Raw genomic sequence first — 22,065 nt, forward strand, 5'->3', positions numbered from 1 at the left:
TGTATCATAATATTCCAGGAGAAAATCCAGACAGTTTTTCCAAATGTGGAAACTATTTTCAGATTGTTCCTGTGCTTAAGGGTTACAAACTGTACTGGTGAAAGATCTTTTTTAAAGTAAAAAGAATAAAGAATGATATACATATGGTCAACCCAGGAACGGTTGTCTGAGCCAAACATTCTCTACATAGAAAATGATAAGTTGTGACTTACTGATTTATATAATTGGTAAGTTTGATAACCAAAAGAGCTCAAAATAAACTGATCTGACATTATAGTGTAATCTCAGAACATAGCTATGATTCCCCTATGAATGTTCTTTGTGGGTGTCTTAATTAGATACTTTTGTAAACTTTATTAAAGGTTATAAATTTATAAATTATCTTTTAATCAATGCTAAAAAAAAATCAATAATGTTCTACTTTCATTTAGCAGATAAAGAAGAAAATGAAGTTTTGTTTCTTATGATTAGATGCTATTAAGTTTGGGCCTCCCAAGGTCTCCTAGCCCAGGGCCTCCAGCTGTTTTAATCAAGGACTGGTCAAAGTTAACACTCTGCAATTGGTGTTTCCTTCTGTCATGTATGCGCAATGTTCTTCATCAAGTTTTACCTACAGGTATATTTAGAATGCAACTGATCTGTTCAAAGCATCCATGTCAATGTAACTGCAGTTAAAATCTGTGTTCCTCACAAATGGTACGAGAACACATGACTACAAAATAACTAGAAGTAGACACAAGTACATTAATGTCTTTCTTTTTGACCACAGTAATAACTGAAGCATAGCCAACACAAGAACAGGGGGTGGGGGTGGATAGGGGAAACACTCACTAGCAAAAACTGGTAATTAAACAAAGCTTCAAAAACTAATGCTAAAAGCACTATTACAGAAAACAAGTCTATGGAATGCTGCAAAGAGTTTAATGATGCAATGTTAAGGATGAGTCAGCTGAATCATATTCTGCCATAACAACAATCAATCTGGGGTGTGGAAGTTTAAGTTCTATTGTCAGGCGTGCATTTTGAATTCTGGGAGAGTGCTGGGGAAATCAGTATCAAAATGTCAGGCATGGGGGGGGGGTTATAAGTCAAACTTAGAGAAAAACACCCCTGACAACGTTACGCTTGCCACTGGAAGTCACCTATGTCCTGATTGTGGAGATCACATAATACTAATTACAGACACACACAAATGGTGTCACTGTCTAGTAACAAGAAGTATTCCTCAGCACTAGGATAGCTATACAAGGTAGCAACACCACTAATTTCACAAAAATCATCTAGCAGGCACCTGTACATTTTGCCCCATAACTTTATTTCTAGACGAGTGTGAGACTTTTTATTTATTATTTAATAAATTTGTATATACTGCCCTTCATCCAAAGATCCCACAGCAGTTCATACAGTTCACAACATAAAAATACAAAATGAGAACACAAAGTACGTAACAAAAAACCAAACCAATGAAAGTTTGCCATGGGTGCCATGTCGGCAACCCCTGTTCTGTGTCTTACAGTTAGCAAATGGTTTAAATAGACTAATTTAAAACTTAGCAGCATAAGAGTGCTATCTTTCAGAATGGTCTATGCCAAATTTGGGGTAGAAAGGATACCGAGTTTGCCGAGACACTGGGATGCTGACCATGATTCTGCATTTTTCGCCCATAGATTTTCATGGTATGCTTCTTCTGGAAACATTTCTCTGCTTGTATTGCATGTTTTTGAAAATGTGTTGTTTTAGGTCAAGGGGAACGTTTAATATGTGCCTCCATCAGCAGAACAATGAGGGAAATGATTTTTATCCCTTTGCCTCCACCTCAGACATTAATGTGACTTCCCACACTGTTCCGAACGCTCCTTCCACCAGTAAAAGGAGTGGGAATCAGAATCTCCTGTGTCCTACTGACAGAAGCTTCTGCTAAATCCAAATGCTTTCTGTCTGCTGATTATATTACAATGCTACAAAGGGCTGGCTGCTTCTGTGATTTAAAAAGGCTTTCAATCAACATCATTTTAGCAATTTTGTGGAATGGTGGTATCCAAACAGGTTTTTATTTTTAAAAAAAATTATAGCAAAATAAGCACTCTTTAAGTGGTATCTCGGGACGCAGGTGGCGCTGTGGGTTAAAGCCTCAGCGCCTAGGACTTGCCGATCGAAAGGTCGGCGGTTCGAATCCCTGCGGCGGGGTGCGCTCCCGCTGCTCGGTCCCAGCGCCTGCCAACCTAGCAGTTCGAAAGCACCTCCGGGTGCAAGTAGATAAATAGGGACCGCTTACCAGCGGGAAGGTAAACGGCGTTTCCGTGTGCGGCTCTGGCTCGCCAGAGCAGCGATGTCACGCTGGCCACGTGACCCGGAAGTGTCTCCGGACAGCGCTGGCCCCTGGCCTCTTAAGTGAGATGGGCGCACAACCCCAGAGTCTGTCAAGACTGGCCCGTACGGGCAGGGGTACCTTTACCTTTACCTTTAAGTGGTATCTCACATCTTTAATATTTTAAATATTTAGTGTATTTTTTTTAAGCAGCCAGAAATTTTAGGCCCTAATTAAAATATTTATTTAAGAAGTCATCAGGGTAAAAACATGGCACCAACTACAAAGTTTATAGTGAACATGTGCTAAGAGGGAAACAGCATTGCACTGATGACACACGCTTCAAATCCCCAGGTGATAGCTCCCAACTGTTTTATGTGGAATAGTACAGGAGACAGAATCAACCCCTTAGAAATCCCACAGCCCCAAAGCAATGGGGCATAACAATAGTCACCTAGTGCTACTTTCTTTTTCTGCAGGTAGGAGCAGAATCACTGTAACACAGTGCATCTAACTCCCAATCCCATGACAACTGAAACTGATCTCTCAGGCTGTAAACTAGATGATGCTCCAAGGACCTCCAAATGAAACGACATTAATTGTGGCATCAAGTTTGGCACAAATCCAAGAAATTTTGCCCTCAAAGTGCTTTGCAAATATCACAGCTGGCTACTGAGGGGTCCATTGTTAATGACACTGCACAAGTCTGAAACCTGCCCATTTGTCATTCTAAACAGCTCTTCTGGGCAGTTCACTGAAGATGCTATGAGGGTAAAAAGTGTATTCTCTTTGCTGCCACCACTGTCCCAAGGTAGGTGTGACTATAGTCTAGTACCCATTTGATCACATTCACATTGAGACTTCCATCACCTCTGCTCTAGCAGACTGCCAGTGTACTTCATCCCCATTAAGTTACCAACATAATAACGAAATACAATACAGTGGTACCTTGGGTTAAGAACTTAATTTGTTCTGGAGGTCCGTTCTTAACCTGAAACTGTTCTTAACCTGAGGTACCACTTTAGCTAATGGGGCCTCCCACTGCCACCGCCATGCAATTTCTGTTCTCATCCTGAAGCAAAGTTCTTAACCCAAGGCACTATTTCTGGGTTAGCAGAGTCTGTAAACTGAAGCGTCTGTAACCTGAGGTACCACTGTACAAATGAAACTGGACAACTGGAATGAATAGAACAGGAAAAGAAATTTAAACTCATACTTCCAAGGAACCTTTTTCCAGGTGAATATCTCTAGGAGCTATCACACAGAGAAATTCAGGCATGCTAAAATTAGTAAGTTAACAAGTAATACAATGAAGATGATTTCCAAGTAAAGTTCTGAATTTATCTGAACATTAAACCCTACATGCACTAGTAAAATTAGCATGGCACATTTAAATTTTGTTTACTATCAAGTATGCTGAATCAGATCTTTATCAATTTTAAGGCATTTGAAAATTTGTTTCCAAATTATCTGGAAAACCAAGATCACCGACTCTGAAATTAACGATTAACGATTCTGCATTTTATCCATACATACAATAGTAGTGGTTTCCTGGTGTGAGGCAAAGACCACCTTCTCTTGGCTTCACTACAATTCCTTCTCCCATTTGCATTGAGGCACAAGGATCCCTGAGGGAAGACGACCTCAGTTCCCCAGTCCTACTGAAATAAGGTTTGGGAAGTCCTGGACATGCTAGTATCCTAAAGCTAGTATCCAAGGAAAGGCTAGCAGCAGAGCCTTTGGATCTTTCACCCACACCCACACACTCCAAACACTGAATTTTGGGGGGAAAGGCTATTCAGAAGCTATGACTGTACTGTCTGGGAAAGGCAGGTTGGAATTTGGGGCCTGATCCTGTACCTACCATGAAAGGTCAATAAAATGGATAGTGTGCTTGTCTTGTCTGGTACTCATTTGGAGCTTGGTCTTTAAATTTATTTCCCCATGGACCCTGAGTCATTTAATGTGCCCTTGCCCCATACTTCCAAAATTGGTAGCTAAAGTCCTTTAAGTCTCTACAGTTTTTAATAAACGTAATTCAAACTTCAGAATTCTGTGAGAAATGAAATCAGTAACGGTCAAAAAGTTTGCAATGCTTTTTTTCTGTTTCGTAAGTTCATTAGTAACAAATAATAGATTGCAAATACAGTATTAGGGCAAGCTTGGCAGTTTCAAAGCACTTAGTTTTGTTTGTTTTATTTGTATTTACTAAACATCCTAAACTAGATCACTCTAGGCAATCAATTTTCCCCCAAAAAATTCTCTTTTCCAGGAAACCCACATCACTGGATGCAATTGTCAACAATAGTTTCAAACTGCATCTGTAAATTACATCCAAACTACAGCCAGTCTATTCAATGACAGATTACTGCATTCTATTGGCAGCACTGGCATACAATGGTAAGACAAACCTCCTGGCTTACTGAGAACAAGTAGCATATATGGTTGCTCTTTAAAAAGTCACAATCAGCAAGTCAACAAACCAAGAGTTCAGGTAATCATCATAACTTGTGAGGAGTGGTGGGTGGGAACAAACCATGTTCCCTGGAACACAAAGCCAATGCTTCCTGGTTTGTTTACCCTGTTCATACTGGTGGGACAACCAAAATAGGAGTGCTGCTTGTTAAGTGTGAATGCAGGAGCATCAAGGCAATCACTTGCTTTCTCAACAGTTTTGAGGTTCACAATGTAATATCTGGCAAGATTAGGAGACAGCAGCAGACTAATGGTGTTTTAAAGTTTTAAAAATACTGTTAGAGAAAGTACAGTCCAATTAAACATTTCAAACAAAAATCTACCCAGCATTGGGTTCACTGCGCACCGCTTCATAAATCATGTTCAAGAGAAACAATTTAATTGATACAATTTGCCAAGTGATCCAAGATGTAAGGAAGATATCAGATAATCTATCATCCTTGATAAAGCCAGTTTTATTTTACAGTGAATTGACTCTCCAATGCCAGCACATACGGTGGCTAGGTATATTGTGTACTTCACATATCACATGCTTGTAAATTATGTGATTTATGTTTTATATGGTAGTTTTACCAACTATGGGCTTAGCCAGACACAAATCTATGAAGAGATCCTACAATCCAACTTATGGTTGATATTTCCTGCTTTAGGGTTTTTGTTTTTCAATAGCAAGCTCCCATGACTGCTTTCAAGATCAAGTTAGATGAGCACTGGGAGAAGATATTTAACTTGACCCTTGATCTAAATAGTCTCCTAAAGCTATTATTAGCTGGGGGGAGGGGGGGAGTCAGGTACAGATAGTTTAAACACTCATGCTGTTTCAAAGCATAGGTCTGCTAACAAGTTAAGAAAAGACACATTGGAAGATTCTGATTATGAATCACATAATGTCTTGTATTGCTCCAAGTTTAATGAACTTACTCCCCTATATCATGGTGGACTGTTGCAGTCTCTCCTAATCCCTCCTGACCTAACATTATTTTTGTTAGTTACCTTGAAAACAGTTTTAAAAGTTAGGAATAAAAAAAATAATTGAAATTAATTATAACAGTAAAACCTATGTTTATGTATTATCTGTTTAGGGCCCAGGTCCTAATTGTGTTTTTCTCCAGCTTTCAAAACAGCATTTATCACTTAAATTACCACATTTTATTATCCACATAAAATATACTGAGAGAGAAAACAGAAGTTAGACATGAACATACATACAAATAAGGCTGCAATCCTATACTTACACTGGAGTACATCCTGCTGAACTAGGCAGGGCTTATTTTTCAGTGAATATGCACAGAATTGGACTGTGTTACTAAGTTTTAAAACAATACCTAGACTACTCTTATTCATGATTCTTCTACCACCAATATGTGACATAGTGTATAACTAAAGCACTTTAAACTTAAAACATTTATTTCCAGTACAAGCAGCTATTCAGGTGCTTAAGTTCCAATATCAAATACTTCATCTCTCTCAAAATATCCTCAAACGAAAACCAAGCCTGAATTTCATATCTGATGAAATATTTTACTGATTACAACTCAAGCAGAAAGGAAAGTTAAATTAATACATTATTCAGTGTGAAAGCATTCATTCAGCACTGAGCAACACACTATTATCATTACTGCTTTTACATAAGCAGCTTTATGATTTAGCAGAGTCATGCCTTTATCATGCAGTAAAAATCCAGTTGTCGACTTCTACTGCTATTAACTTGCAGCCAACGTATATGTTCTTTTTATAAAAATAGTAACTGATACCATGTCACTGAAACTATAATGCACAATTGTAGATACACAGTTACTAGGAACCAGTATCTCCTACGATCCAATCACAAGAAAAAATAGCATTTTCATGTTTTTTCAGCATATTCCGAAGTCTATTAACCCAGATTTGTTCCATTTTGTTTAAGAGGACCTTCTTCCTATAAAGTATGCTTAGGACTGCATCCTTTGGTCACACCAACGATCAGTTAATACTATAGTATTCAAACTAAATGTTAGGAACAAACAACTAGACAATCACAGGTTAGCCACCCTACCTTGTTCTCCCAGTATGTGCTCAATCTTGCCTATTTACACATATTAATTTTATACTCTTCACACTTGGTATATTTCATCTGCATCTTGCTGGTTATTATATCTCAAAATACTTATGAAAACCCTGATGAGCTTTAACAAAGCTCAACTATAATACAAATGTTTGGTCAATTGTTCAGTTCCAGCACTTCACTCAGAACAGTGTGTAATAATAAAAATGTACAGGATGCATAGCAGTCTATTAATTTTTTAGCAACAGATATTAATGCATTTGTGCAGTACTTGAGCTTTCATTGCAGTTCACATATTGTTATTTTAATCCTCACAATATTCCTGTAAAGATTATTGGGGGGCTGGTGGAAGTTAAGAGCCCAAGGCCATTCAAAAAGTTTATGGTAGAGATTTGAATGAGACACATCCCAGTTTGTAGCCCAGTCTTCATAAGAGCAAAGTGCCAGTCCCAAGGATACAGATCCATTTTAAAGGGACTTTAACCACCTGCAGGTTAAAAAATACATCTCCAGACAACACCAGTGGAGAAGGTGGGAGTTGGGACAGGGGGTGTAGATCTAACTGACAGCAGTGGTTTCCAACCAGGAATTTGTTACATTTACATCCTGCTGTTCCTCCCTGAATGGAATAGCTTTGCCAATGCTGCTCTTCAACTTCTCATCACAGTCATTTTGGATGGGACATAGAAATAAATTATCACAAGGCAACTGCACCCAGTGCTCTTAACATAAAGACACAGTAGTGAGCTGAGCTCCTGAGCTCTGAAACTTTAAAGAGTAAGAAGGGCCCAAACATTTTCTTTGCCTGAAAAAGTAGTTGCTCAGAGGGCTTTTAAATACAGGTAGGGCTTTACAGTGTCCACCAAACAGTACTGTAACAATTTAAATGTCAGATATTTCTAAGCCATTCTCAAGACAATAGGCTTCCCACTACATTATTATATACAAGTCCATTAAAAAACAAACATTAAATTATACCATTCAAATCACAGTAGAACAGCCTGTTTACATATGCCTAGTACAATAAAATTCAATAAATACCAGTGAATACCCCATAACCACTTACATAATAAAATATTTCAATGGAAAGTCAAGGATAACTGGTTTTTAAACCTTTCTTTAAAACCTGAAGGGAAAAGACTTTCAATTAGACTAAAACCGTAGAGGAACACACTAAATTCCATATAGTAAGGGAGGGAGGGAGTCCTGTTTAAAAACTGCAAGCTTTAAAAAGCTTCTCTTAAAAAACTCCCAAACCCTTGTAACTGTCTGTCTCAAATTTTGTAGCTTCATCTCTTCATAATAGACTATGTTTTATGGTTTCTTGATTTTAGCTGAGCTGCCTGCCCACAACATTCAAATTGCAAAGCCATACAGTATTTAGTAGTAGTAGTAGTAGTAGTAGTAGTAGTGCACAGGCCTAACATATAGTGTACCCTGCAATTTGTGAAACGAGGATAGGTTAATATATCAGTTTTATATCATGTTTGGAGATTAGAACATCCTCTGACAAACACCTTGTGTCAATTTGTGTTCATTGTTATCTGCTGATGTTTAAAATTATCTCTTTACATCCTGGCTACTACAAAATAAACTAGATAATGGTTCAGAAACAAATGAATCTTTGTGTAAATGCTGACATCCAGTTGTCAGCTTAAAGGAATCTCTACAACCTCTTAGACTTATTCCTCACTGTGTTCTGCAATTTTTACAATTCTAGACATACACATATTTCCGGTTTTACGATTCAAAGATTAAGAGAGTAAAGACAACGCAGTTTGCTGTCACCACTCCTATTATCCTCTTAATTTTTACTATTACTCTCTTTCTTCCTCTACATTTGGGGCAAGTACCAAGTTATGTTTTGTTTTGTTTTTTTGTCTGAGCAATGTTCAAACAGAAAATATAAGCAGCAGGTCTGTGCATCCCCCCCCCCACAACCTGGAGCCCATCAGCAACATGGATCGGCCTTAGGATGACCTAAACTGAAATGGGGGCCTTGCACATTCCTAATTTATTAGGGTTTTAAATTCTAATTAAACGTGGATAGCAGTGAGGGAGGAGGTGAGCTTCTGTCTGCCTCTCCCCCTTCTCCACCCCTCACAGTTGATTTAATTAGGGTTTAAAACTCTAATTAAAAATGTGCTTGTCCACTCACCTCCCTTTTGGCAGACCCAGATGGACCCAACCCAGGGCGATCTGGGATTTTTCCAGAATCTGTGCACAGCTTCTTGAAAATATAGCTCAGGTTTGTTGATCAGCCAGGCTAAAAATGAATCGTTTTATTTTTAAAAATCACCTGTCTATCAAATGATACTAAAGGCAGAATATTGAAACTTGTTGTAAGCCAAACACTCACTCAACTCAGCTAATAACAGAGGCCAGTGTGTGCCTGCCTCTTGCTCCTAAATCCCAGTGCAAGTAGCAGTTGGAACTGAATGTCCTCTCTTTGGGAGAACAGTAAGCTTCCTGCAGCTGCTCCTTCTCTGGTAATAGGTAAACTAGGCTGGTACTTCCCTTGAGACAACAGTCCTCCTGGGCGGCAGGGGATGCTGCCTCCTAATAGTCCCTGGTCCCCTGGCTGATGACAAGCCCAGAGTGTCTGCAACAACTCTCGCTCTTTTAACTTCCAGGTAAATTTGCTGACAAGCTTTTGTAAATCCATTGCCCTTGTCCATCATTAAGTGTAACAAATGCCACTAAACCTTCCCCAAAATATTAGCACAGGCATACCAGGAAAGGTCTGATCAACAACTTTTTTTAACTTATTGGTAAGGCAGATACAACTTCAACTCTGAAACATAAATGTATAGTTATAAGAACCTTGCTATATTTACATATGGCAAAGAAGCAGAAATACTAAAATACTAAGGCACATTTATCCATCTGATTGTTCTGCAAAACTGCACCACCAAGTTGAAGTAAGCCAGGTATAATTACAATTAGGTTACTTTCTTGGTCATTTGCCTAATTGGTTCAAATATAAATACCACCCTATGGAACAGATGCCCCAAAGGTAGCAAATCATTACTTTATAGCATTAAATGAAGGTTTCTAACAGCAGAATTCTATGCTTGTCTACTCAAAAGTAAGTCACACTGAGTTTAATGGGACTTAGTTTGTGGTAAATGTGTATTGGATTGCAGTCTAAAAGTGTAAAAAAAAGGATAGACCGATCTGTTCCTCCTACGGCAATTAGGCAAACAGCTAAATACAAGGATGAATTGACATGCTACCTGAAGATGAATTTAAACTCACAAAAAGTATTGCAAGTACAGTGTACCTCGGGTTAAGAACTTGATTTGTTCTGGAGGTCTGTTCTTAACCTGAAACTGTTCTTAACCTGAAGCACCACTTTAGCTAATGGGGCCTCGCACTGCCACCGCACGATTTCTGTTCTCATCCTGAAACAAAGTTCTTAACCCAAGGCACTATTTCTGGGTTAGCAGAGTCTGTAACCTGAAGCGTCTGTAACCCGAGGTACCACTGTACAACTAAGGAAAATGTTTCCATTAGTATGGTTATTAAAACCCAATTTTAGTAACTAAATCAACTTGTGCAAGGTTTTTTTTTTAAAAATGGCTCACTTTATTAGCTATGCCAAAAAAATGTGATCACCAGGGCCCTTCCCTGCACATCCACACAAGGAAATGGATAATTCCTGCTCCCTTCCCCAGATTGGATTCAATTCAGAAAGCACATTTGAAGGTTTTCCCATTTAGGCTGCAATCCTAGTGTCACATACCTGGGGGGAGTAAGCCCCATTGAAGTCAACAGGACTTACTTTTGAGTAAGCAATGTTAGGATTGTGCCGTTAACTGTTATATGGCTGAGGCACTCCAGGCATATTGGCTACATAAGGGACAAGGAAGGTGGAAGCTTGCTGGGCTGGGATCAGGTATGGTTGCCCAGACAATACACACCCACCTATGCAATTCCTAAGTTGGGGGGGGGAGAGGACGACAGCACAGGTGCGACACTCTTGCCAGGGGTCAGTGGAACACTAAACATGCCAAGCAAAAATGTGGAACCCTCAAGTTACACTTAAGAAGCTCAGCATACAGTGTCATCATTTATGAAGCCAAAGTTCTAAGACCTAAAGCTGCTATGACACTTCTGGTGCCAAAACCTTGACAAGGGAGAAACTAGACTAAGGTCAGAAAACTGCTGAAATTAGAAAGCTAGAAATACAAGCCTGCTGTGAACAGACTATTAACAAACGTTTGCAGAAAACAGATTGCAATTTAAATAAAACTAACTTGCTTGAGGAAATGCTTATAGTTTCTTTTACACTATAAACAAAGATTTTAAATAAGCTTGATAAATACACTAAGTTAACAGAGTGACGCGGCACAGAATTACAATACTGCATCACATGGAAACTAGAATAACATGAGCAATTACACATGATGTGTAGAAACATCTCCTGGACATATTAATTATCAAAGAAATACCACAATCAAAGTCCCCAAACTAACGGTTAAAATATGGTTTCAGTCCCATTAGGAAGCTTCTAAAACATAAGATCACCAAACCAATAAAAACTCAGTGAACTACCTGGGTGGAATTGAAAGCACTCCAGCACTATTATCCTCCTGAAGCAGCTGCTAAACCTCAACCATGGAAAATTGTCCACTAACATCTTGGCATTGCACTACTTGCATGGTGACCTGCATATGTGTATATTTATACCTATAATGGCATCGTACTCAAGTTTAACCACAACAAGGACTAGAAAAGATAAGAGCTCCCCAGCTTCCTCCAAAGGAAGACTGAACATGAAGAGCAAAACTCAGATTTGAGTAAGACTGAAGTTAGAACATAGCATAGTAATAGCACCATAAAATAGCACCGAGCAGAAGAAATGTAGGGATACTCTTGTATAACTGAACAGAGTGGCGCCAGAAGGAGGTTGCACATTCTGCAATGACTTTAACCACAAGACAGCGTATGGGTCTGCTTTACCCTTGCAATAACAAAAAGAAAATGCCAGAACAAACCAAACCGATGTTTCAATTTATAAATAAAACACCTTTTTATGTAAAACATATGGCTACGTTCTACAAACTAAAATGAATAATTTGCTACAGGTCTGTTAAGCGTCACAATTCACCCTATTCTCAAGAACCAAAGCAGAATCCTGCATGTGAAAAAACTGGTGATGATGTCTTCAGAATACAGTACCCACATTTCAGGTGTTATACTGAAAACTATTGAAGCTTCCATTTAAAGGACATTCAGAACAAAAATAGCTTGCTGTCTACTAAATAGGGAAGGTCAAAAGAACATTAGCATCCAACTGTTGGAGTTGTTTACACCATTTTTGGGTTAGATGGTGGAGAGTGTAATGGTGGAGCAACTAAAGGTGTTCCTAGGGGAAAAAATTGCCTACATCCATTTCAAAGTATGTTCAGACCCAGATTCAGGACTGAATCAGCCTCAGTCATCCTCATGGATGATTGTTACTGGGATAAGGGTAGTGGGAGTGCAGCCCTGCTTCTTCTACTCTATCTCTCAGTGGCTTTTGATACCACTGACTATGGTGGACCAAGTCCATGGGATGGATATTGCAGAGTCATGCTCTTTGACCCCATAGCCGCTATGCTGTGGGGTCCCACAGGCACTATTTTCTCCCCAGTGCTATTCAGCAGCTATATAAAGCTATTGGGAGTTTGGGGGCAAGGTGTCATCAGTATGTTGATGACACCCATCTTGCTTCTCAGTTACACTGAAATCAGGAGAGGGTATGAAAGACCTGGACTGGTGCCTGGATGCAGTGGTGGACTGGATGAGGGCCAATAAACTGAATCAGGGGAAGACAGGGTTTGTGGGTGAGTAGTTCCCAAATCTAGGAGACAACCCCGGATGGGGTTGCATTTTTCTCTCAGTCTCTTCTTTACCAGACTAAACATATCCAATTCCTTCAACTTTTCCTCATAAGGCTTTGTTTCCAGACCCCTACAAAGGACAGGCACCTAATGGTGAGGGGTGAGGGGAGTTGTAGTCCAGCAATACCTCATTAGCTTCCTCTGACCTAAAAGGTCTCTTTATGAGAAGGCACTTTGTCTTTCGTTTACTACAAAATTAGCATTCCTAGTTTTTCTCCCCTATCTATCAAATGACAAAACTAGGAAACATGTACTTGGATAGCATGCTACTATTTGCAGCTCACTCACTTACTCTTGAGTATTGGGTATATTCACAATTTTGTTAGTACAAACTAAGACATTTCTACTTTTGAGGTACTAGTCATACATAGGCTTACATTGGATAAGGTCTATTAAACCAGGGGTTTACTTCTGAGAAAATACGCACAGGACTTTATGTACATTTTAAAAATATACCAAATAGTACAATTATATCTATTAACTAAATGAACTGATGTGCTATAGGCTCTTAAAGCGGTAGAATCTGATGGCTGTTATTTAAGTATTGCCTACATCTCATTTTTCCTCAAAATGTTGTTTTCTTTAGAGGTCGTAGTTTTTTCTATGGTTTCAAAATTTTCAGAAATTTTGTGTCTCTAATGATAACCTAGATTACCTATCTATTAGCAGATAACTTACACAGAACCTGTGACTGATTCATGGATTAGCGTTATTTCAAAATTGGAGGTTGTGAGTAGTTTCAGTCCAAACAAACCAGAATCAGTAAGCGAAGAACAAACCTTAGCTACAGATAATGCTATGTTTGGTGCAAAAGAAACCACAACTTCCAGTTTGGATATAACACCACACCAAGGATTATGGTTTGCTGCCCCTGCCTTCTAGTAAGGAGGAGCAGAACAGCCCAAAGAGGTGCCAGAAATCACCTGAGAGGTGCCAGAACTGAGTTCCAGTGAGTTCCAGCTGAAAAAAGCCCTCACCACACTATTCATTTGCAGAAGACACGGAAATTCAAAGAAGATGGTAACACAAACCACCTGTGGTGTTGAAAAATCACCAAGCTAGTAAAACAGATGGCTAAAAAGAGATACTCTGGACATACTGCTTTATATATAATCTTCAAATTGCAGAGATCCACTGTTTATGAGGTTTTCAGTGCTGCAAGATACTGGATAGGGAGATCTCAAATAACCTTTCTTTATAAGTGCAAAGGTTTCTAGCAATTAGTCAGTGCCTGAACGGATTACAAAGATTATGAAGTTTCATCTCAGTTTCTATTAGCAAAATCACTAGATATTGTCACGTAGACATAATAAATATCCTCATACGAAATAGAAGTTCTGGATTATAAAAGGGAAGTCAGGTGATGAAGGCTGATGGTGACTCAGAAGTGTAAAACATACAAGCAGTATAAATGTGGGAAATTGGTGGTTGCCACACCGAAAGAAGACAAGCTAAGGGGCACATTACTTTTAGAAGTGACTGGAATAAACTTACTATCATAAGGGAAAACAATAAATGGGAAAGGCTAATTGTATATTTTACTTGTGCTGTGAACTGACAATTTTTTACAAATTGATTTTAGATCAAAGTACAAAATGCTTACATTTGATGCTAAATATGGTTTATGTACTCAATAATGCAAAGACATTTTTAGAAAAGCAATTAAGATTTGATATCACTTTGTCATATATATGCAAGCAAAGCATCAGAAAGAAACAAAAGCAGCTTGTAAGATTTGTTAATCTGTTATACCTATTGAAATTTTAAAAGGAGGTAAAGTCAGTTGAGTCCATTGTGCCAGAAGGTAAAGAGGAATAGGTTAATATGGAGAGGGGATGGGAGTAGGTTTTTTGCTACAAACTCTAAGGAAATATTAAAGTTAAGAGTTGGCAGGGCGTTTACTTCCTTTAACATAGTTGTTAAAACAGAAATTTTCATTTTATTTGCAACTGTTAGTGTTAGCAAATGAAGTTGTTTTAGCAAATGAAGCAACACTTTCAAGAAAGTCATTATTTGTGAAGTGACAGTTCTGGGACTACAGGCTACTTACTACAACAGTGGCTGGATGGATGGTTGTGAAAACATTTGCACCAGGAATCTGAAGACTGGGAAGGTTCTGATACATTAACCTAAAGGGGGGCTAAGAAGAATACAATTTCTCTTCCCTAGCTCCAAGACATTTCCCTAGACCAGGGGTCAGCAACCTTTTTCAGCCATGGGCCGATCCACCGTCCCTCAGACCATGTGGTGGACAGGACTGTATTTTGAAAAATACATATGAACGAATTCCTATGCCCTACAAATAACCCAGATATGCATTTTAAATAAAAGCACACATTCTACTCATATAAAAAAACCGGGCAGGCCCTACAAATAACCCCACGATGCATTTTAAATAAAAGAACACATTCTACTCATGTAAAAACACCCTGGTTCCCGGACAATCTGCGGGCTGGAATGAGGTGATTGGGCCGCATCCAGCCCCCGGGCCTTAGGTTGCCTACCCCTGCCCTAGACTTTCAAGGCCTGCTGTACACACCTCTTCCTTTGCATTAGGAAGATGGGAAGGTAAAAAAATAACTAAGAGGGCAATGAAGAGGGCAATAATCCAGATGACAATATCAAGCTGTGCTTATATGTATCATCAGGTGTTTAGGGTGATTTGAAAAGTATGCTAGGGCACTCTCTCCATAATCCAAAACTTTTTCAACAAATGTGACAGCAAAAGCATATAATATTTTATATATAAAATATAATGCTCACCAGCACAGTCCCAATGGACAGACTGACCATTGGTGCAAATTGCTAAAAGCTGCCTATGTCCGTTGTTGTTGACAGTCAGTTCGACCATGAGTCTTTGTGGTTTCATCCAGTGCTACAGGGTATTGTCATGAACAGTATTTGAAGACCAAGTCTTTTATCTGGGTAAAAGACACAGTGGTAGAGCTTTTACCAAGTCTATTGTTCTGTCCTATTTTCTTCTCTAAGGAGTGATCTGTAGCAACTCACTCCCAACTATCAAACTGATTTGAGCCTTCATTCACTTTTTTGTAACATTCCAAATTAAGTAACAGGAATCCCTTCTACAGGAAGCAGTGCCAGAGGAAGGATATGCCATAAAGAGCTTACTTCCTGTTTGTCTCACCCCATACTGAGCATTAGCCTCCACACATTGATCCAGTCTCAATCTGGGTGGGTCAATACATGGAACCTGGTGTTCACCCTTGAAAATCAGCAATTAAAAAATAAACAACAGCCACACCTTGCTGACTCTGTCAGCAACTACTCTTTCAGCTAAGGAAAGGAAGCTACTGCTAAAATTCAGAAAGAAACTGCTTCACATCGTGAAATGTAAATGTTTTTAAAGATGTAAAAAGCCATATGCAGATTCAACATTGTGAATCTAAACTTGTAACTAAAAACAAAATAAGCAGTGCAAACAAAGACAAAAAACACCCACTTTTTAAAAACTATTCCTTCTATTAGATGGGCAGACAGATTCTATCAAAGCTTACTCAGAAGTAAATGTTGTGGTTAGTAAAAGCTTGTTCTTTCCGGCATAATTTTGTAAGAAAAAGATGTGTTGCACACGCTTGCGCTAGCACTGAATGTGTCTTTAGGACAGGAATGGCCACCCTGTAACTCTCAATATGTTGCTGAACTATGTCTTCCCTAATTCTTAATAAGTGGCTATACTGGCTGTGACCAATTGGAGCTGTAGTTCAATAACATCTGGAAGGCCACAAGCTAACCATTCCTACTTCAGAAACTACAACCCTTTATAGTCATTCCAAGCAACCAAATCATTAAACTATCATCACTTTTGAGTGCACAACCTGAGAATTCCTTTGCTATGGCCAATATGCCAGGAATAGACCAACAAACCTCATTTATTCAACCTCAGCCTGTGGCTCCAGAAGCCTTCCTGCCCAAGCGCAACTCAGGCCAGTGGCTGAAGTGAGGTCACGTAAGGCCACCAGACCTCCAACAACACCCAAGGGGAATATGGTGCCCCGTTCCTTTATTTCTACCTCTGACCATCAAAGCATACTGAATGTTGAATATACACTGAGTGACCTTAATGGAATTCTTCCATACGTTTGCTGGCTTTTAAAAAATAAAATATTTCATTTCTTAATACCACTTACTCTCATTTAAGGGTGCACAGTATTGCAACTTTTATCATTGGACACGCTGTTGAAGCAGAAGAGATTGTTACTCACTATATACTATTTAAAAAAATTTACGCCAACCCCTATTTATACCTTAGTGAAAAGTTCTACTGATCAACCACCACATTAACAACTCTTTTCTACGAAACTCATATCTAATCCAGCTAGCGTCCCTGCCACTCAAAATTGTTCCATAAGAGGATACGCTATGCTGCTATGCATTGAATATGGGTTACTACCATTATTATTCATTAAAACTTTCCCTAAAAAAATGTGCATTTCATCAAAACTAGTAGCAAAGTCATAGTGCGGGCATAGGCAAACTCCGGCCCTCCAGATGTTTGGGACTACAATTCCCATCATCCCTAACTAACAGGACCAGTGGTCAGGGGTGATGGGAATTGCAGTCCCAAACATCTGGAGGGCCAGAGTTTGCCTATGCCTGTCATAGTGCAAGGAAAGCCAGAAGTTGTTGGATGCAGCTCCAATCATCCCCAATCACCACGACCAATGCCCAGGGATGAGGGAGCTGGGGATCATCACAATGGTTACCTGTGCCATAAAGTATATGCAATTATTCAATGATTTTCTGAATCATTTCTATTTTTTCAAATTCAGCTACGAAAGATCTGGGCTTAATATTTGTTCATTCTGATTTTAAGGACACACATAAACACAAAACAATTTTTTCATTTACAGTAAAATTGTGTCTTACTTGTAAAGGAACACCTTGAAATGATTATAGTAAGAACACCGTGTAGCCAAATACATAGTGTTATTCCCCACCCCCCATTTCAAATTCATTTCCAGTTACAATTTGTAAAATAATTATTGCTAAACAGAATCCTTATATTCTACACTGAAAACATTATCTGTTGCTTTAAAGCAAAGAACCCTTACAGCAATAGAAAGGAGTGATAGACATAAGGGTCATATTTCCGGTTTACAAGATAAAAACTAACTTATCTGCATTAAGCTCTGCTAAGTAAACTAGACAGGCTGTTAGCTGGGATACTGAAAAAATAATCAGGATGGTTTCCCAGGAAAATAAAAGTACTGGTTCCACTGCTAGTACACGCACATCAGATAAACGAAGTAAATGCAAAGGAACAGCAGCTTCTCCCCTCCCCCACTCAAATGCATACCTGACTTGCAGAGTGAATTGAGACACTAACTCCAGCACAGCACAGTAGGCAATGGCAATCTTCTTAGTAAGTTTCTTTTAAGAAATACAATAAAAGGATACAGCCTTAAAGCGCCAGTCTGAGTCCCGATGGCAAGTATCTTCTGAACAGGATCAAAAGCCAAGGCCGAAGGCTGATAGGGGAAACCATGGCGTACAGTCTGTCATTCAGAGTGGTGAAGCAATGGTGCAACGGGCAGTAGAAGAAAAATAAAACAAAGAACAAATGAGAAAGAAGCAATGTCATTTTACATTCACTTAATTAAAGGAACCACAAGTATATGAAAGAGCAGAATTATCTAAAAATGGGTAAATAATTAATTCAAACCTCACTGAACATGGATATGATAAAATGAAACCTTAATTCTATCCCTACTCATGTATATTTAAACAAAACAATCTACCCATTCACCTCTCACCTTTATTGTATTCCTAGCCTAATCTGCAATTCTTTCCATAATTAGCTGTGGTTAAGACATCTGAATTAGAATCAAGAGTCCCTGGGAAATGTGATGATGCAGCCAGTTCTGTAAATTAAATGACCACTAATTATTAAAATGGCTCTTCAGAGAGCCATCACTATTTCTCTGAAGCAGGCCCTGAATGACATAAGCTTGCTAGCCCAGGGTAGCTTTCAAAAAACTCTTACCCACACAGACACCCGCAACTAGAAATTGCAATAGCAGTCCCCTTCTTTGCAATATCTGAGCCAAATAAATTAAGGTGGAAAAAATACATTCTATCACATTCAGTCTCAAGTGCATGTCCCCCATGCCTTATAATTACAAAAATAAGTGTGCATCTCAGTTCAGCATTTTGTAGGGGGAAATCTGCAAATAAAAGTATACTTAAGTGAAATGCATGTGTCACACCTGAATCATCAAATTAGGCTAGCTGGTGGGAAGTTGCAGGGGAAGGGGGGGAGTACAACGCAGGTAACACTAAAGAAAGTGTTTTAATCTTTAGGATCAACTCCCCCCTTGTTGTTTTTTAAGAGAAAGTGTTCAATACACAAACAAGTCAAACTACAGCAGCTTCGGCCACAGGTGTTGCAAAGGTAGAGATAAGCATAACATCCACATCATTTCTTATTTCAATTTGGCACAGCTGGTGAATTAAACTGCTGCATCATCCTTTTGGAATTTAGACCTCAACTGCATATACTGTGCTGTGTCTGGATAGAAATGTTACTAATTCATCCAACCAAGCACTCCATCCTAAAAATTTTAAAGGACTATTCTTCTATAATGAACTGATTGCGCTGAAGCTTGTTAAAATGCCTGTGCATGGAATGATGGGGAGAATTCGGTGCCAGGTCCCGTTATCCACCCCCCCTTTTTTTATAACACTGATGAACACAACACTGATGAGCCCATTAGATGTTTCTCCTCCAGAGCGAGGCATCTCAAGATCCGCGAGTGCATTTTAGGAATACTGTAGCCTGAAACGCAAGCGGGTGAATTGTGGTTGGAGGGGAAAAGATGCTGCTAAATAAAAGCCTAGAGTCCATCATAGCATTGGCGTCATCGGCGTCGCCTCCCCCACCACCATAATTTTTGTATCAAAAAAGAAGAAGAGGAGGAAGACAGATGCAAATCGACAGCTTTGGAACTGGAAGCATCAAAGTCCAGAGGCTGCAGAGCCCATCATGGCTACATCATCGTCCTCCACCCCCCCCCCTTTCCTTCCCAACCGGCTGTTAACGGCTGCAGCATTCACCTTGCAGAGCTGGAAGTGCTCGGACTGTAGGGTCTCCTGGATGTCGTTCTCCCGGGTTGCAGGCGGCGGCTGCTGCGAGGAGGCGGCAGCCGAGGAGGAGGACGACGAGCCCGCCGTCAGGCCGTCCAGCACCTTCCTGATGTTAAATTTCCTCATGGTCTCTCCGGCGGCGCACCCTATTCTTCTCCCTCCTCCTCTCCCTCCTCCCCCTCGCCACCCGCCTCTTGCCGTGGCTCCTGCTCCCGCCTTATCACACGCACCTCAGGCAAAGCACAGCAGAGGCGAGCCAAGGAAGGGAAGAGGCAGGCAGGCAGGCAGGCGGGAGGGCAGGACGGCTGGTCCCGGCGGGGTCGAAGCCGGGGGGGGGGGGCACACCGAAACAGAAACGCGCTCTCTCTCTCTCTCTCCCCACCTTCCCCTTCATCCAACCATCCCCACCACCATGATGTGCATGGAGGGGACCGAGAGCCAGACGCAGAGGCGGAGGGGGCAGAGCACAGACACCCACGCCAGGTAGGGAAAGGGAGTGGACCTGGCCGAGGAAGAGGAAGAGCCCGACAGGAAGGAAGGAGCACGGAGTAAATAAATATAGCGCGAGGTTAACGCAGCAGCAGCAGCAGCGCTTCCTCCTCCAGACGCGCACGGAAGACACACACACACTCTCACGCAAGCGAAAGCCGGGAGGCGGCGGCGGCGGCGGCGGCTTCCCCCACCCTCCTTCTGCCGGGAATACTCGGAGCGCCTCCCGCCTCGCTTCTCCCTCCAAGGCTCCTCCTGGAAGGCCTCTTGCAGGCTTCGGCGTTCCCTGCCTCGCTCAAGCCCTAATCCTGGGCCCTCTCTCCGCCACTGGCTTCAGGCCCGTCCCTTCCCCACGCACACACGACACGACACGCACACCCCCCTCGCTCCTGCGCGCCTGTCAAGCCAGCGAGCCGAGTGCGCGGCTGCCTCGCTGCTTCGCTCGCTCGCTCGCTCGCTCGCTCTCTCTGCCGCCTTCTCCCCCCGCGCTCGTGCGGCTGCGAGCCACCAAGAAGTGACAGCGGCGGCGGCGGCAGCAGCCTCAGCTTCCCACCCCTTTCCCCTCCTGCCAGTCGCGCATAGTGGGAGCAACTACGGCAGCCGCTGTCATCCCGCCATGTGCCCCCCGCTCCGCCGCCGACTCCCGCCTCCCTCCCTCTGCGCCCCAGACGCCGCTGCAACTCCGCCCGCCCCGGACGCCGGCCTCCCCTCAGTGCGACTCCTGCCCCGGGAGCGTCACCTGAGGCGCTTCGCAGTGGTGGTGGCGGCGGCTGTGCCGCCGGCTGTCACACGCCCCCACAACCATCCTCTCGCAAAGGCTGCGCCGGGCTTCCGCTACCTCCTCCTCCCTTTCCCAGCCTCGGTTCCCCTCCTCGCTCGACAAACACGGAAATTCAGCCCCCGCCGTGAGAAAACAGCGGCGGCAACGACGCTGCTGCTGCTGCTGCTGTCGCCGCCTTCCTTCTCCTCCTCCCTCCCCCACCCGCTCTCCACACGCCACCACTGTGGCAGCTGCCGCTGTTGCCTCCTTAAATTGCTGGTGGTGGCAAAGCCAGAGCGAGTAACGAGGAGCATGCGCGCTCCAAGGCCTCCAGCAGCACCCGGATGTCACTGCTTTCCCCCACCTTTCCCTCTTTATTTATGTATGCATCTTCCCCCCCCCCACTTCCCCCAAATTATTTATTGCTCCTTAGTGCCTTTTCGAGGTCGGTGCAAAGAAGGCCTTTAGGGCCGCAATCACTTACTCAGGGAGTAACACACACAACCCTAACGTGCATGATTAGATCCAGCTGCACGTTTGGTGGGTTTGGCCCCACTCTCTCGCGCTAACTCTCACTTCTGATGTGGCTTAAATAGCTACGGCTCAAGTCCTACGCACGTTACCTAAGAGTAAGCCCCATGGAACGCAGCGGGACTTGTTTCCTAGCTGAAAGTGCATAGGAGCGGGCTGTATCTTAACTGTTCAAAGAAGGGATTAGCAGCGCAGGGCCAGCTCGGAAACTGATCAGCTGGGGCAGCTATTCGTCTAGATCCCCCGCCCCCAGAGTCTGGGTCTGCTGATTCAGCACGTTCTCTTCCACGTCCGCCCGCCGCCACTGCTACAGAGTAGTGCGACGGCCCTTGGGGGTGATCTCCGCTGGTCCCTGGGAGAGCCCGGGGATCTGTTCCGTGTTCTAAACTCCGCGCAGTAGTAGAGAGTGTAATCCCCTCTCCCCGTTGGTTTCCACACACGCCCCTCCTCCGCTTTCCACGCTTCT

The 22,065-nt window shown here is 41.7% G+C and overlaps 1 protein-coding gene across 5 annotated transcripts in view; it reads right to left on the bottom strand.

Moving 5' to 3' along the window:
- The window catches only part of STXBP5 (syntaxin binding protein 5), a 114,316-nt gene extending 92,950 nt beyond the window's left edge, over positions 1-21,366 (bottom strand). For all 5 annotated transcript variants that reach the window (XM_079970872.1, XM_079970871.1, XM_079970869.1 and 2 more), the window contains exons 1-2: positions 19,790-21,366; positions 18,134-18,231 (exon numbers count right to left, since the gene is read on the bottom strand). In XM_079970872.1, coding sequence (XP_079826998.1) covers positions 18,134-18,231; positions 19,790-19,945 — 254 coding nt within the window. In that variant the 5' untranslated portion in view covers positions 19,946-21,366. The remainder of the gene's footprint in view (positions 1-18,133; positions 18,232-19,789) is intronic.
- Positions 21,367-22,065: the final 699 nt, after the last annotated feature.

The sequence above is a fragment of the Podarcis cretensis genome (genome assembly GCF_951804945.1).
Source record: "Podarcis cretensis genome assembly, chromosome: 3".
In the NCBI taxonomy this organism is placed as follows: domain Eukaryota; kingdom Metazoa; phylum Chordata; class Lepidosauria; order Squamata; family Lacertidae; genus Podarcis; species Podarcis cretensis.